Here is a 16,868-nt window from a genome sequence, read left to right on the forward strand (position 1 = left end):
GTATGGCAGCAAACCACCTCGTGTCCTGGGCATCTATGGAAACAAGGCCGGTTAATTTAGTGACGTAAGGTAAAAACGCACAATACACGCACCTCTGCAGCTGAGACAGACGCTCACAAACCCTCCAAAGTCCACATCGACCGTGCTCAACATTACCAACCCGCAGTAAAATGACGAAGCTCATTCCAAGCACCACACCCCTCCGAACTTTTAAAGGTCATGAAGAACGCGTAAACGCAGTCGCAGTTTTCCCCGATAGACGAAGAATGGTTACGGGCTCAGACGACAAGACACTTTGTCTTTGGGACTTGAAGACAGGTGTTCTTTTGAAGAAGATGGAGGGGCATCGCAGTGGGGTGTGGACATTGGCAGTATCACGACGAGATGGGCAAATAATAGCAAGCGGTGATAGAAATGGAGAGGTCATTGCTTGGAACGGAGAAACAGGAGAATTCCTCACCCAACCCATCAAAGCCCACTCCACACATGTCAGCTCGCTGGACTTTTCCGCGGATGGTACAGTGTTGGCCACTGGTTCGAAGGACTACATGCTCAAGTTTTGGTGCACCAAAACTTGGCAGCAACAAGGAAATCAAATTGAATTCAATGGTTATGTCCACGAGGTTCGATATTCGCCATCTGGTGAACTTCTTGCCATCGCAACATATGAAAATATCCAAATTTATAAATCAGGCACAAGGGAACGCGTCGCAACTTTGGAGGGTTACGCTAACTCACTCGCGTGGACGCCCGATGGCACACGCCTTCTTTCTGCCACGTATAACAACATTCAAGAGTGGGATACATCAACCTGGGAGAAGGTCGGTGTTCCCTGGAAGGGCCATACTAATTCGACCATGATCATCGCCGTAAATCCTGCTGGCACACTCGTCGCTTCCGCATCTCTTGACCACGATGTCCGTCTCTGGCGGCTCTCAGATCGACAAACTATTGCCATCTTCCGACACTCATCCAGGCAGATATGGGTCACGTTCTCCGTAGATGGCAATAACATCTTCAGCGGAGGTCATGGTAATCAGATCTCGGAGTGGGAAGCACGCAAGGGGTTTCATTCAAACGTGAGTTTCCATCCTTGACTCGTGTCACACAATTTGAGCATGCTTCATACAGATCCCTACTACTATCACGGCAGCCCGTGGTTCATACATCACTGGAGACTTGTCGACCGCTGAACAGCTACTCACGCAAGAGATTGATGCCGACACCAATAACTATACCTCCTATGCCAATCGCTCATTCACTATGTCGCGAAAACAAAACTGGGACCGTGCCCTTGAGGATGCAATCAAGGTCAGTCATACCAACCAATTGTGGCCCTCTTGCGAAAGGCTAACTTCCATTCGTGACATAGTCCATCAGCATTCAGTCCTCATTGACTGGCTACATCTCCAAGGGCATTGCCCTCTGCGGAAAAGGCAATGTACGGGACGGGAGGGTAGCATTTGACGTCGCATCCATGTTCACAAACCAAGACTCAGACACTATTCATGTTCTTCTCTTGACCAAGGTAAGTTAGGTTCGTCTCGCATGCGCTCTGCTCCATTCTGTATTTCAGGCCATTGCCCTCTTCAATGCAGATCAACATGAAGAGGCAATGCTGCTCATCACAGAGCTAGCTGCCGCTCGTCCGAATGCTGATACCCTCGGATGTCGTGCCGTGGAAGTAAGTATCATGTGGTTACACTCTACTATCAACACTGATCTTTGTAACTCGCACATTAGGCATATTTACTCGTTCAGCTTGGAACCAAGGCCTTGGATGGCGCGCGTCACGACGAAGCCGCTGACTACTTCGCTGCCGCCGTCAACTCCATTACTTTCCCATCGAAAATGATCCCTGATCTATGCGAGGACTTTGTCGTGGTATGTTGACATGATGCGTCCGCAAATGCTATATTAACTGAGTGCTTTCTCCAGCTCTTCGGCTGGGATCTCGAGTTCTTCTGGCTCACTACGCACCAGAAACGTTGTCAGGCTTTCCTTTCGGCAGGTAAAGTCAAAGAAGCCCTAGAATCACACCAACACATGATGGACACCATCGACGAAGCTGAGAAGGCAAGCTGCCTCGATTGGTCCAAGGGCAAGTTTTAGGTGATGACACTCGAGGCTAACATACTCACTCGCATTTCACTCAGACTTCAAGGAACAATGTAATGCGCTTGCTGCTCGTGATGACCGTATTCTTGGCGCATGTATTTCCTTCCTCAACCTTTTTGCTATTGACCTAAGTTATGCAGGCGGAGATTCCGGGGCAAGATCAAGATGGTTATGATGCAGAACCTGATTTCTTCCGGGGAATGCATGGCGTGGGTGCAACAGTGCATCTTGTCTTTGTTTCTCTCTCACACACTATTCATAACAGCATTCTCAAATTTCCGCACCACGAACTCAGCAGCGCCCGGGGCGCTTCAAGAAACTCAGGCTTGCTATGACAAGGAATCCTCATCCAGTTCCACCACCTGCACCTGCACCTGCACCCACGCCAGCACCGCCCACCGCCCTACCACCTGTCGCTACCCCCACGACCTTCACAGCCCACGTACGACACCTATTCACCTGGCGACCCGATCATGCTGCACCACCCGTCGTCGACGCCCCTTTCGCGAAGGGTACAGAGGTGCGCCCGGTCCATTCTTACCGCTCTCTTGGGTGTCTCATATATACATCTATAGCGCAATGCTGCTGCGGATGCTCCTGGGAGAGACGAAGACATGGTTCCTGACGAATATTTCGATGATCTTCCGCAGGACCCCAATGCTGCACAACGGCCCAACACACCACAGCAACGACAACCAGTAGCAATACAGGTGGACACTGGGGAACATGGAGGTGACAAGTCGTGTTTCTGCTGCTAGCGGCTTTCGTGGAATTCCCCGTGTATTTCAGTTCTCTCACTGCTCTTCTTTGTTGCGATATCTATGTTGACTTGAATCAGTATTTATTATCATCTCCTTCAGATCTCTCCTCGTGCCTATTCATAGCTAATGATGCCCTCTCCATGTGTCAAGATTAATGTGTGCGGCCTCATAATGTCCTGGATGAAAACGCTGTGCGAGTTTGTAGACGCCTCGGACTACACCAAAGGATTAATGAATTAGAGAACACAAACCTTTCATACATTCCTACACAAACGGTACGTTCCATACTACTCACTGTCAGTAATGCATGAAGACAGATATTAACGCGCAAGTGAGTTTGAGTCAGTCTTTGGAACTGATTGATCCGACGCAGTGCACCATGTTTGCGGGCGCGAGTTTGAGGAAAGTGAGTTAATTTACGAACTGAGCACCATCTGGAGGAACTGCGTCTTGAAATTCAGGACGACGTAGGTACTAGCAATCCCTGCTAGCTAAACCAATCAATCGTATTATGTGCAGTGCGAACGACAGACCGAACTCGACACGACCCATCATGATACCCCTGGAGTTCTTTCGTGTCCCTTAATCATCCAGTAAGATCTGGAACATTTCAGCTGGTTTGCGTCCACACGCTGGACATGTTGCCGAACGCTGGTACGATCCGTTGTTGATAGCAGGATTACTGTGCACGATGCTGAGAATTGGGAATAGACGTAGAGACGAATAAATTGCACATAATGATGGGAAATGTGAGGTAGGCCTGTGCTCAAGCGGTGAAGCGAACACACGGGATGAAGCCAGGATTAACGACCTCCCTTTGCCGCTGACTCCATTCATTGAGCAAACCGTCTACTCTGTGGCGACTTTCGTTACACACACATTCGTTCCGTGTGCCAGCCAAGTACCTGTGAGTAATAAACCACAGGGGGACAAGTTACAACACCGTGCGTCCAAGTATGATATGTGGGCTGTGTGTTACTCACCTGACTCGAGTAGCACGACGATTGCGATGGGGAAGTTCCAGAGTCTGGAATGGCAACATAGGCAAAAGTTTCAATTTTGGACCGGACGGAAAGACACCGGTCAGATCTGAAGCTTAAGTTTGAATGCCGCACACTGTGCTGCACGATGAGAGAAAGACTTGTCTGTGCACATTATCCCGTATCCTCAAAAACACATCATGTGACGATAAAGTGCAACCAGTTACCACGTGAAAACAAGATCACGGTCATCTTGGGCCACCCTACACTGATCTTCGTTCGATTCGCAGAACACTGGCACGATCAGGTGAAACCAGATCGTTTACGCCATCAGTATGTAAGCGCGCTGGCCTTGATCCTGTAGAATATAATGTTGCTGTAGCTGACTTGAAAATGATAAACACTCACATTGCAAAGGTCAAAGATTGCGGATACAACATCCAGGTGGTGACGACTCTGCAACGATTCAGACACAATGCGGTGAGCGAGGTGTATAGATGATACGATCAAGACTGAAATTAACCGACTGTGACTGCAAAACTTCAAGCTTCGCTCACCTCAACGAATTGTAGTACTGTTGCAGCGTTCAGGTGATGGGAACTCTACAGGGAAGACAAGAGGCAACAATTCAGACACAAGGTGGCAAACAGGATGTGTGGGTGTTATACGTGTCAAGACAAACACAAGCAGTACGAATCACATCTCACACTGACAGCTTCCATGTCGTTGGAAGCTATGTAGTCATCACCGAGACATAGCTTCTGAAGCGTTGGGCCGAGTGCGCGTGGAGGGCAGAATTGATCATGCACCCGCCGACAAGAATTTCTCTGATCTATTGGTTAATGAATGGAGGGAAGATGATGAGTAGACATTGACGAGAGGAGGAATACGGACCATCCAGAATGAGGAAGGATAGACACTGTGCGACGTGGAGGACTGAGAGCAAAAGGTCAGCACAAGACCTGATTCAAAAAATACTCACAGCGCGCATTGGTGTTGGCTCGTATGTCATTGAATAAACCTGGCAGTACTCGATTTTTGACTATGAAGATTTCCCGACTCTTGGGGTTGTCCAAATGGATGTACCCTTTGCTGATCCCAGCCAAGTGATCAACCGATGTCTGGATGGACGTGACTGAGACCGTGATGACCTCTGGAAACTGGTGCTCGCATCCGCACGGAACATCGGTTCCGGCATCCTGCGGAGCGCCCAGTTCACTGCAAAAACTTTATCCCGAAATTAGGGGCTCAAAGGATATGCTAGAGACAACTCGGGGACAATATTAGGTGAGAACGGGGACAGCACAGCACAGCAGCGTCCTCATCCATTCGACTATCATCAACCAACGTAGCAGTGAATCGTCTGTGACGACTCCTGGCGGTACAGGAATTACGTGTCTGAGTCAAGTTGAGCTTTACTTCCTCCTATGTCAACGCTGCAACCAGACCGGCTGGCTGGCCCAGCGCCTGTCGTCATCACATAAGTGTTCGATAGAGCGCGCCTCGGAAGGCAGAAACTCCGCCACGCGAAGAGTGGCTAGTAGTTTGAGGCGTGAGGGGCAAGAATGTCGGCTCCATCTAGCGCACACGCAGATCATGGGAGTCGACGAAACGAAGAGGTGATATTGCAGTAAAGTGTATGCAAAGTATTCGGGAAAATTACAAGGTGATATGTTGGAGACACTGCTCGGCAACAGAAACAACAATATTCATGCGGACATCTAGGACAGATGGCTTTCAGCCAGATACGAGCGCCGGAAAGCAGGGACTGCACTAAGATGTGAGGGCATGCATGCTGGAAGGTGTGGAGACAAGAGTCAGACGAATGTAGACAGTGTCGAAGCAGCGGGAGGGTACACTGTCGAGGAAGGCAAGTGTGACAATGGGGAGCATTCTTGTTGTAACAGTGATGGAAGTATGGCAGCAAACGACCTCGTGTCCTGGGCGTCTATGGAAACGAGGTAGCTTAATGTAGTTAAGTAACGTAAAAATGCACAATACACCCACCTCTGCAGCTGAGACAAAGACGCTCACAAACCCTCCACAGTCGACCTCGACCGTGCTCAACGCTGCCAACGTCTAGTAAAATGACAAAGCTCATTCCAAGCACCACACCCCTTCGAACTTTTAAAGGTCATGAAGGAAACGTAAGGGCAGTCACAGTTTTCCCCGATAGACGAAGAATGGTTACGGGCTCAGACGACAATACACTTTGTCTTTGGGACTTGGAGACAGGTGTTGTGTTGAAGAAGATGGAGGGGCATCGCAGTGAGGTGTGGGCATTGGCGGTATCACGAGATGGGCAAATAATAGCAAGCGGTGATGATTCTGGAGAGGTCATCGTTTGGAACGGAGAAACAGGAGAATCTCTCACCCAACCCATTGAAGCCCACCCCAGATCTGTCAACTCGCTGGACTTTTCCGCGGATGGTACGGTGTTAGCCACTGGTTCATTCCACGAGATGACGGTCAAGCTGTGGTGCACCAAAACATGGCAGCAACAAGCTGGAAATCAAATTGCAGCAAACAGTTCTGTCAACCGAGTTCGATATTCGCCGTCTGGTGAACTTCTTGCCATCGCAACAATTGGCAATATCGCAATTTATAATTCAAGCACAAGGGAACGCGTCGCAACCTTGAAGACTTTGAACTACTCACTCGCGTGGACGCCCGATGGCACACGCCTTCTTTCTCCCAAGAATGACGCCATAGAAGAGTGGGATACATCAACCTGGGAGAAGGTCGGTGATCCCTGGAAGGGCCATACTAAGAGGATCAACGCCATCGCCGTAAATCCTGCTGGCACGCTCGTTGCTTCCGCATCTGAAGACAACCATGTCCATCTCTGGCGGCTCTCAGATCGACGAAACATTGCCATCTTTGAACACTCATCCATCCCGACATGCGTCACGTTCTCTGTAGATGGCAATAACATCCTCAGCGGAGGTGAAGATAATCAGATCTCGGAGTGGGAAGCACGTAAGGGTTGTCGTTCAAACGTGAGTTTCCGTCCTTGATTCGTGTCACACAATTCGAGCATGCCAATAATATACAGATCTTTGCTATCGCGACGTCAGCCCGCTATTCATCCTTAAGTGGGGAGTTGTCTACCGCTCAACAGCTACTCACGCAAGAAATCGATGCCAACGCCGACGACTATACCTCGTATGCCAATCGATCATTCGTTATGGCGCGAAAACAAAACTGGGACCACGCCCTTGAGGATGCAATCAAGGTCAGTCATACCAAACACTTATGGCCCTCTTACGAAAGGCTAACTTTCATCCGTGACATAGTCCATCAGCATTCAGCCCTCATTGACAGGCTACATCTCCAAGGGCATTGCCCTCTGCGGAAAAGGCAATATCCGGGACGCGAGGGTAGCATTTGACGTCGCATCCATGTTCACAAAGCAAGATCCAGATACCATTCATGTTCTTCTCTTGATCAAGGTAGGTGAAGTTCCTCTCAGATGCTCTGTGTTCCATTCCGTATTTCAGGCCATTGCCCTCTTCAATGCAGATCAACATGAAGAGGCAATGCTGCTCATTACAGAGCTAGCCGCCGCTCGTCCGAATGCTGATACCCTTGCGTGTCGTACCGTGGAAGTAAGTATCATGTGGTTGCACTCGACTATCAACACTGACCTTTGTAACTCGCACATCAGGCATATTTACGCGTTCAGCTTGGAACCAAGGCCTTGGATGGCGCCCGTCACAACGAAGCCGTTGACCACTTTGCCGCCGCTCTCAACTCCAGCACTTTCCCATCAGAAATCATCCATGAACTATGCGAGGACTTGGTTGTGGTATGTTGACATGATGCATCCGCAAATGCTATAACTGAGTGCTTTCTCCAGCTCTTTGGCTGGGATCTCGAGTCCTTCTGGCTCACTACGCACCAGAAACGTTGTCAGGCTTTCCTTTCGGCAGGTAAAGTTGAAGAAGCCCTAGAATCACACCAACATATGATGGACACCATCGACGAAACTGAGAAGGCCAGCTGCCTCGATTGGTCCAACGGCAAGTTTTAGGTGATGACACTCGACGCTATCATGCTCATCCGCAGTTCACTCAGAATTCAAGGAACAATGCAGCGCGCTTGCTGCTCGTGATGGCCGTATTCTTGGCGCATGTACTTCCTTCCTCAGCCTTTTCGCTATTGACCTAAGTTATGCAGGCGGAGATTCCGGGGCAAGATCAAGATGGCTATGATGTAGAACCTGATTTCTTCCGGGGAATCCATGGCGTGGGTGCAACAGCGCATTTTATCTTTGTTTCTCTCTCACATACCATTCATTACAGCATTCTCAAATCTCCAGACCACGACCTCAGCAGCGCCCCGGGCGCTTCAAGAAACTCAGGCTCGCTGTGACAAGGAATCCTCATCCAGTTCCACCACCACCACCTGCACCCACACCAGCACCGCCCACCGCCCTACCACCTGCCGCTGCTCCAACCACATTCACAGCCCACGTACGACACCTATTCACCTGGCGGCCCGATCACATAGCACCACCCGTCGTCGAAGTTCCTTTTGCGCAGGGTCGAAAGGTGCGCTCGATCTATTTTCATCACTGTCTTAGGTGTCTCATGTATATATCTATATCTATCTACAGCGTAACGCTGCAGCGGGTGCTCCTCCCGATGATGATTCAGACATTATACGTGCTGAATATGTCGATGATGATCCACAGGACCCCAACGCTACACAACAGCTCGATACGCAACAGCCCGATACACAGCCTAATACACAACAACCCAATACGCAACGGCAACGGCAACCAGTAGCAATGCAGGTAGTAGATACTGGGGAACATGGAGGTGACAAGTCGTGTTTCTGCTGCTAGCGTCTTTCGTGGATGTCCTCGGGTATTTCTGTTCTGTTCTGTCATTGCTCTTCTTTTTTACGATATCTATGTTGACTTGAAACAGTATTTATTATCATCTCCTTTAGACTTCTTGTTCCTATTCATAGCTAATTTGCAGGCGGGAGTTCGATGAAAATCGTTTATATGCTGACAGGACTCATGACCAGCTACCACTTGCTGCCTATCTAGCGTGTTCCCGTTCACGGGCGATCTCACTACTGATCCTAGTTTACCTACTGCTCTTGCGGATCTGAAACTCGATCGACGGAGAATCATACTTACTGGACTTGTGCACTCGTTGTCTGGCAATGGTTCACTTTAAGTTTATGGAATAAACGGGACGGTCGGGTCGTTTATAGCAATGCTTGACTTGGTTTCAGTGGAGCGCGCCCAGTTTTATATGCCGTCCAGTGTAATGTTCATTCGCTGCAGATCGCACATTTTTATTAATGATTACTGGATGCTAGACCTCAAAACTCCGTACTTCGAGGTCAGTGTCCCCAATACGAACTATTCCAATATTCCTGAACGCCAGCAACAGCGAGATGCAGCGAGATCTCAGGCCTGGAAAGAGTCATGGTCAGGATGAACAATCTTCGATAGCAACTCGTCAAAAAAGATGGAAACGGGTGTTCATGATGTCCGGCTGGACGAGTTAACTGAAGTTCAGGAACATATAATTATAATGTCTGTGTGACGGAAACAACATCGAGTATGTACCGACAATATTTAGCATAACGTGCAGCCCAAGCGAAACAGGTCGGATAGAAGAAGTATCGGAATGGGGATTTAAAATCTAGCGGGAGCGAGGGGCAGTATGAATTGTTTGTCAAGCCCATTATAGATGCGGGAAGCATCTAGTGAGGATAGAAAAGCAGCCAATTTACAGAGGAGTGTTGCTTGGTTGCGTCAGAGTGCGCTCTCCAATGACATCGATACTGATGTAGTCCCCACACCAGTGCTAGCGTTAGATGTATCACATTGCAGGCGAGTACTTGGGATGTGGTAGGTGCACCAGATACTATCATTTCTTAACTGATGACATTGACGGTGCACGGCCTGAAATGTCATAAGCACGGGATTGATGTCCCAAGATCACTGGCAGTACAGCGTACACGTAGTTCCAAGGCGGGCTGGCGAGGAGGTCGTGGTAGCTGCATTAAATGTGTTTTACCGCTGATGACATTAGCGGTGCGCTGCGGGGAAATGCCATCAACAAGGGATGAATGTTGGAAGCGCGCAAAACTTACATATCGACCTCGCGTTGCAAATATATTTACGACGGGAATGCTGCAAGGGCGGGGAGCATGACCCTGAGGAACTGAAAATCCAGAGAAGAGATGTTCTGGATGCCTGTGGCATGGTGTCGCGAAGTACAGTGGTTATTGTGCTGAGGCGAGGAGTGGGTATTATACTGGAGCATAAGTCAGACGGGCATATGTATGTGACATATGGACTCACATCATCGAAGAACCTATGGCAGAGTTCAGACTCTAAGCCTATGGTCTCCTGGAGGAGTAATGGACAGGGTAAAAGTCAATGAATTTTCGGTGTAGACTGTAGATATGTCAGCAGGAAGTATGGCATGATTGAAAGTTTGCTGACCTGTTGCGAGTCTTTCTCTGAATGAGGAACTGCCCATGAGGCTATCCCGACAGCCAGTGGCGAAGATCTGGCTGTCCTCAGGAACAACTACGAAGTACATGGTATCAGGGTGCTCGAGTGGCTCGCCGATGGGTTCGAACGAGGCAGGACTTACCAGCATCATATCCTACAATCTGACCGATACTTAGTTTCTTCATTCAACTTGAATAGCGTGATGTACCCTGGTTTCATCGCACTCCGATGGCCCATCCCCATGGCAATATCAGGAGTATGGATAACGGAAAGGCTGAGGGCAAGCGCGGGGTCGAGGCCATAATAATACGTTTGGGAGGTTTTGTACAGGAGGTAGCAGGAGTTGACAACGGGGCGTTCAGACTGCAAGCAGACTATGGGCGGTTAGAAGCGAGATCGAGTTGTATAATGTAAGTGTAGATAACATCATCATGGTACTTGGCTGTACATGGCTCTAAACGAGTATACGCGATGTAAAAGAGCATCTTGGGGCAGCACCCAAAGAAGAAAGGTAAAGCGAAGGAGGAAGGAGATACTTACCTTCATAACAACGTCGATTCCATGCTGCGCCAGCACCTAGACTCGGACTTCTGCTAGTTGCGTTAGGGTGCGTTCTCCAACGATATTAATACTGATGTTGTCCCACTGGACCATGGCGTGTTGGTGTTGGAAAGAGGCACCAGTGCTGGCGTTAGAAGTGCCAGATTGCGGGCGAGTACTGAGTACTCAGGATGTGGTGGGTGCACCAGACACTCAGGTTATCCGTTTTTTAACTGATGCGGTATTGGCGATGGTACCTTGAGTTGTGAAGACGTTTCAACTTACCCACCAGCTGGCCATGGCGGTGCACTGCACACGTAGGTTGAAGTTGGCGTTTATGTTTCATTGACCGAGATTCGAAGCGTCTCCTGGGATGAACCCTCCGATTTTGCAACGAAGATTGCAACGAGGTGCGTCATGATCCCATAGATCGAAACAGACGCTAAATTACTGGATTAGGCTATTTCGAACATTTGAAATGCCGCCATTCTTCGAGTCACCATCGTTGAGCGCAAGCCTGCCATCCAGGCTTAGAATCTAGAATCGTCATCGAGCCGGATTCGTTCTTTAAATTAATTGAAACGATTCGAATCAACTCGATCGAACGGCCTACTTGGTCTACGGAAATAGAGTATCGCTATGCCATCCGAGAGGTTTGTATACATGTGATTTGATCTGTATCATGTCCAGAACTTGGATGTTCGGTCTCAGGTGCATACAGTTTCTTTCGAATTCACGATATATAAAAGTCCCTTGCTTCTAACTAGCTACGGGAGACTAGCACCTCAGACGCAGGACCCTCTTTACAACGAGGTCCTAAATCTCCACACGAATGGCTCTCAACTTTCGCAATCCCAGTACTAATATTGCAGTCAGCTAGTCCGGCGTAAGGCAATGACTGATATAAAAAATGTCGCACAATCTGATGTGCTGTTTCATTTTCCAACGTGGCATAGCTGAAGTTATTTTGCACTTTGAAACGTTCGAACCGATGAATCACCGTGCAGACTCAGGAAGGATGGACACTGTGCGACATGGAGGACTGAGAGCAAAAGGTCAGAACAAGACCTGATTCAAAAAATACTCATAGCGTGTACATTAATGTTGGCTCGTATGTCATCGCAAAAACCTGGCAGTACTGGATGCCATGTAATTGACTATGAAGATTGCCCGACTCTTGCTGCTGTGAGGGGTTGTCCAGATGTGTGTACCCTTTGCAACTGATCCCAGCCAAGTGATCAACCGATGTCTGCATGGACATGACTGAGACCGTGACGCGTGATGACCTCTGGAAACTGGTGCTCGCATCCACACTGACTGAACATCGGTTCCGGCATCGTGCGGAGCGCCCAGTTCACTGCAAAAACTTTATCCCGAAATAAGGAGCTCAAAGGATATGCTGCGTACGAAGGAGGGTCAACGAAACGAAGAAGTTATATTGCAGTAAGGTGTATGCAAAGTGTTCAAGCAAGTTACACAGTGATATGTTGGAGAAACTGCTCGACAACAGAAACAACAATATCGATGCGATCATCTAAATAGATGGCTGTCAGCCTGATATAAGCGCCGGAACCAGCAACAGCACTATGATGCGAGTGCATACATGCTGGAAGGTGTGGAGATAACAGTCAGACGAATGTATACAGTGATGAGGCGGCGGGAGGGTCTACTGTCGAGGAAAGCAAGTGTGACAATAGGGAGCATTTGTGGAAGCGAACTACCTCGTGTCTTGGGCGTCTATGGAAACGAGGCAGATTAATGTAGTGAAGTAAGGTAAAAACGCACAATACACGCACCTCTGCAGCTGAGACACAGACGCTCACAAACCCTCCAAAGTCGACCTCGACCGTGCTCAACGCTACCAACATCTAGTAAAATGACAAAGCTCATTCCAAGCACCATACCACTTCGAACTTTTGAAGGTCACGAGGAACGCATAACCTCAGTCGCAGTTTTTCCTGATAGACGAAGAATGATTACGGGCTCATTCGACAAGACACTTTGTCTTTGGGACTTGAAGACAGGTGTTGTGTTGAAGAAGATGGAGGGGCATCGCAGGCAGGTGATGGCATTGGCGGTATCACGAGATGGGCAAATGATAGCAAGCGGTGATAAAAATGGAGAATTCATCGCTTGGAACGGAGAAACAGGAGAATCTCTCACCCAACCCATCAAAGCCCACCCCAAATCTGTCAACTCGCTGGACTTTTCCGCGGATGGTACGGTGTTGACCACTGGTTCATTCAATGAGGCGACGGTCAAGATGTGGTGCACGAAAACATGGCAACAACAAGCTGGAAATCAAATTGCAGCAAATTTTAGTTGTGTCGGCCGAGTTCGATATTCGCCGTCTGGTGAACTTCTTGCCATCGCAACAATAATCGGCAATATCGAAATTTATAATTCAGGCACATGGGAACGCGTCGCAACGTTGCAGCCTCAGGGTGTAATTTATTACTCACTCACGTGGACGCCCGATGGCACACGTTTTCTTTCTGGCGCGGATGACGCCATAGAAGAGTGGGATACATCAACCTGGGAGAAGGTCGGTCATACCTGGAAGGGCCATACTAAAACTATCACCACCATCGCCGTCAATCCTGCTGGCACGCTCGTTGCGTCCGCATCTAGAGACAACGATGTCCGTCTCTGGCGGCTTTCAGATCAACGAACCATTGCCATCTTCAAGCACTCATCCAATCGGACATGTGTCGCGTTCTCCGCAGATGGCAAGCACATCCTCAGCGGAGGTGGAGATAATCAGATCTCAGAGTGGGAAGCACGCAAGGGTTTTCATTCAAACGTGAGTTTCCATCCTTCACTCGTGTCACGCAAATTGAACATGTTTCATGCAGATCTTCACTGCTGCCACGGCAGCCCGTGCGCGTGATTCATCTATAACTGGAGACTTGTCGACTGCTGAACAGCTCACACAAGAGATTGACGCCGACGCCAATAACTATACCTCATATGCCAATCGCTCATTGTTTATGGCGCGAAAACAAGACTGGGACCGTGCCCTTGAGGATGCAATCAAGGTCAGTCATACCGACCAATTATGGCCCTGTTACGAAAGCTAACGTTCATCCGTGATTTAGTCCATCAGCATTCAGCCTTCATTGACAGGCTACATCTCGAAAGGCATTGCCCTCTGCGGAAAAGGCAATATCCGGGACGGGAGGATAGCATTTGACGTCGCATCCATGTTCACAAACCAAGACTCAGAAACCATCCATTTCCTTCTCTTGATCAAGGTAAGTTAGCTCCGTCTCGCATGTGCTCTGCTCCATTCCATATTTCAGGCCATTGCCCTCTTCAATGCAGATCAACATGAAGAGGCAATGCTGCTCATCACAGAGCTAGCTGCCGCTCGTCCGAATGCTGATACCCTCACATATCGTGTCGTGGAAGTAAGTATCATGTGGTTACACTCGACTATCAACACTGATCTTTGTAACTCGCACATTAGGCATATTTACGCGTTCAACTTGGAACCAAGGCCTTGGATGGTGCGCGTCACGACGAAGCCGCTGACCACTTCACTGCCGCTGTCAACTCCAGCACTTTCCCATCAGAAATCATCCATGAACTATGCGAGGACTTGGTTGTGGTATGTTGACATGATGCATCCGCAAATGCTATAACTGAGTGCTTTCTCCAGCTCTTCGGCTGGGATCTCGAGTCCTTCTGGCTCACTACGCACCAGAAACGCTGTCAGGCTTTCCTTTCGGCAGGTAAAGTTGAAGAAGCCCTAGAATCACACCAACATATGATGGACACCATCGACGAAACTGAGAAGGCCAGCTGCCTCGATTGGTCCAACGGCAAGTTTTAAGTGATGATACTCGAGGCTATCATACTCACCCGCATTTCACTCAGACTTCAAGGAACAATGTAGCGCGCTCGCTGCTCACGATGACCGTATTCTTGGCGCATGTACTCCCTTCCTCAATCTTTTCGCTATTGACCTAAGTTATGCAGGCGGAGATTCCGGGGCAAGATCAAGATGGCTATGATGTAGAACTTGATTTCTTTCGGGGGGTGTATGGCGTGGGTGCTTCAACGTATCCTTCATTTCTCTCTCATGTCATTCATTACAGCATCCTCAAACTTCCAGACCACGACCTCAAGAGCGCCCCGGGCTCTTCAAGAAACTCAGGCTCGCTGTGACACAGCGCTCTCTTCCTCCTCCTGTACCTGCACCTACACCAGCTCCGCCCACCGCCCTACCACCTGCCGCTGCCCCAACCACCTTCACAGCCCACGTACGACACCTGTTCACCTGGCGATCCGATCACGCAGCACCACCCGTCGTCGAAGTTCCTTTTGCGCAGGGTCGAAAGGTGCGCTCGATCTATTTTCATCACTGTCTTAGGTGTCTCATGCATATATCTACAGCGTAATGCTGCAGCGGGTGCTCCTCCTGATGATGATCCAGACATTATACGTGCTGAATATGTCGATGATGGTCCACAGGTCCCCAATACACAACAGCCTACTACACAACAACCCAATACGCAACAGCAACGACAACCAGTAGCAATGCAGGTAGTAGATACTGGGGAACATGGAGGTGGAAGGTCGTGTTTCTGCTGCTAGCGGCTTTCGTGGATGTCCTCGCGTATTTCAGTTCTGTCGTTGCTCTTGTTTTTTTTTGCGATATCTATGTTTGATTGAAGTAGTGTGTTTTTGCCATATCCTTCAGATTTCTTCTCGTCCCTATTCATAGCTAATTTGCGGGCGCAAGCTTTGATGAAAATCGTTTATATGCTGACAAGACTCATGACCAGCGACCACTTTGCAATGTTCTGCCTAACTCTAAGCGCGTTCCCGTCCACGGGGGCGATTTCACTGCCGATCCTGGTTTATTTACTGCTCTTGCGGATCTGAAACTCGATCGACGGAGAATCATACTTACTGGACTTGGCTCGCTTTGAATTTATGAAATAAGCGGGACGGTCGGATCGTGTACAACGCTCGACTCGGTTTTAGTGGAGCGTGCCCAGTTTTTTAGGCGCTCGAGTCTAATTTTCATTCGCTGCAGATCGCACATTTTATTAATGATTACTGGATGCCAGACCTCAAAACTCCGTACTTCGAGGTCAGTGTCCCTGATACGAACTATTCCTGAACGCCAGCAACAGCGAGATGCAGTTTTGCGCGAGATCTCAGGCCTGGAAACAGTCATGGTCAGGATGAACAATCTTCGATAGCATCTCGTCAAAAAAGACGGAAATAGTTGTTCATCATGTCCAGCTGGACGAGCCGATAGGTTCGAACGAGGCAGGACTATACCAGCATCATATCCTACAATCTAACCGAGACTTAGTTTCTTCATTCAACTTGAATAACGTGACGTACCCTGGTTTCATCGCACTCCGATGGCCGGCAATAGCAGGAGCATGGGTAACGGAAAGGCTGAGATTGCATTGTGTCGAGGTGGATCAAGTGGATCGGTATGCCGTTCATGACATATATAATGAAGTATTCTTGTAGGTCCGAGAGAGGCATGGTCTGTATTGCGTGTTGGATTATTAGGAATGTCTTGTTCTGACTTCGAATTTGCCTTAACCTTGACGAAGTCAGATGCAGTTAATTTAAGATTCGAGCGAACGATCTTTAGATCGATGGGGCATGATTCGGATTGAATATAATTTCACCTTCGACAGAGCTGTGGTGTTGTGTATGGAGGTTGTTAGCCTACGTCCATGAGCAGCTCGTCACGACATCAGACTCACCCGATCTCCTTATCAAAGCGCAACTGGTAAGAGTGGTAATGTTTGATATCCCTTATCCTGAGACCCGCACGTGGCACTGTCAGCCTTCCTCCTGGCATGTTGTTGTTCTTGTGGACTGGCTTGTATAACGTTCTGTACCTTAATGTCATTAGTAACTATCGATGGGTTAACATTCGTTGCTTTATTTACCGCTGGTCACGCGTCACTTCAGGGCATGAGTAGTTGACGCCGACGCCCAAAATCT

General features: G+C 48.8%; 2 protein-coding genes across 2 annotated transcripts; one reads left to right on the forward strand and one right to left on the reverse strand.

Moving 5' to 3' along the window:
* Window positions 1-2,732: 2,732 nt before the first annotated feature.
* On the forward strand, window positions 2,733-3,476 carry DEU56DRAFT_760107 (uncharacterized protein; the record flags this gene model as incomplete). The annotated part of the gene is made up of 5 exons (XM_041350395.1): window positions 2,733-2,860; window positions 3,085-3,154; window positions 3,193-3,210; window positions 3,253-3,285; window positions 3,399-3,476. The coding sequence occupies 5 exons, from the start codon at window positions 2,733-2,735 to the stop codon at window positions 3,474-3,476; spliced, it is 327 nt and encodes a 108-aa protein (XP_041203500.1).
* Window positions 3,477-8,361: 4,885 nt separating this feature from the next.
* On the reverse strand, window positions 8,362-8,709 carry DEU56DRAFT_830337 (uncharacterized protein). The gene is made up of 2 exons (XM_041354511.1): window positions 8,478-8,709; window positions 8,362-8,412 (listed from the first exon to the last, which is right to left on the reverse strand). Exon 1 carries the CDS (start codon window positions 8,676-8,678, stop codon window positions 8,514-8,516), a length of 165 nt encoding a protein of 54 aa, XP_041203501.1. The 5' UTR covers window positions 8,679-8,709; the 3' UTR covers window positions 8,362-8,412; window positions 8,478-8,513.
* Window positions 8,710-16,868: the final 8,159 nt, after the last annotated feature.

The sequence above is a fragment of the Suillus clintonianus genome (genome assembly GCF_016758775.1).
Source record: "Suillus clintonianus strain FC179 chromosome Unknown DEU56scaffold_110, whole genome shotgun sequence".
Classification (NCBI taxonomy): Eukaryota; Fungi; Basidiomycota; class Agaricomycetes; order Boletales; family Suillaceae; genus Suillus; species Suillus clintonianus.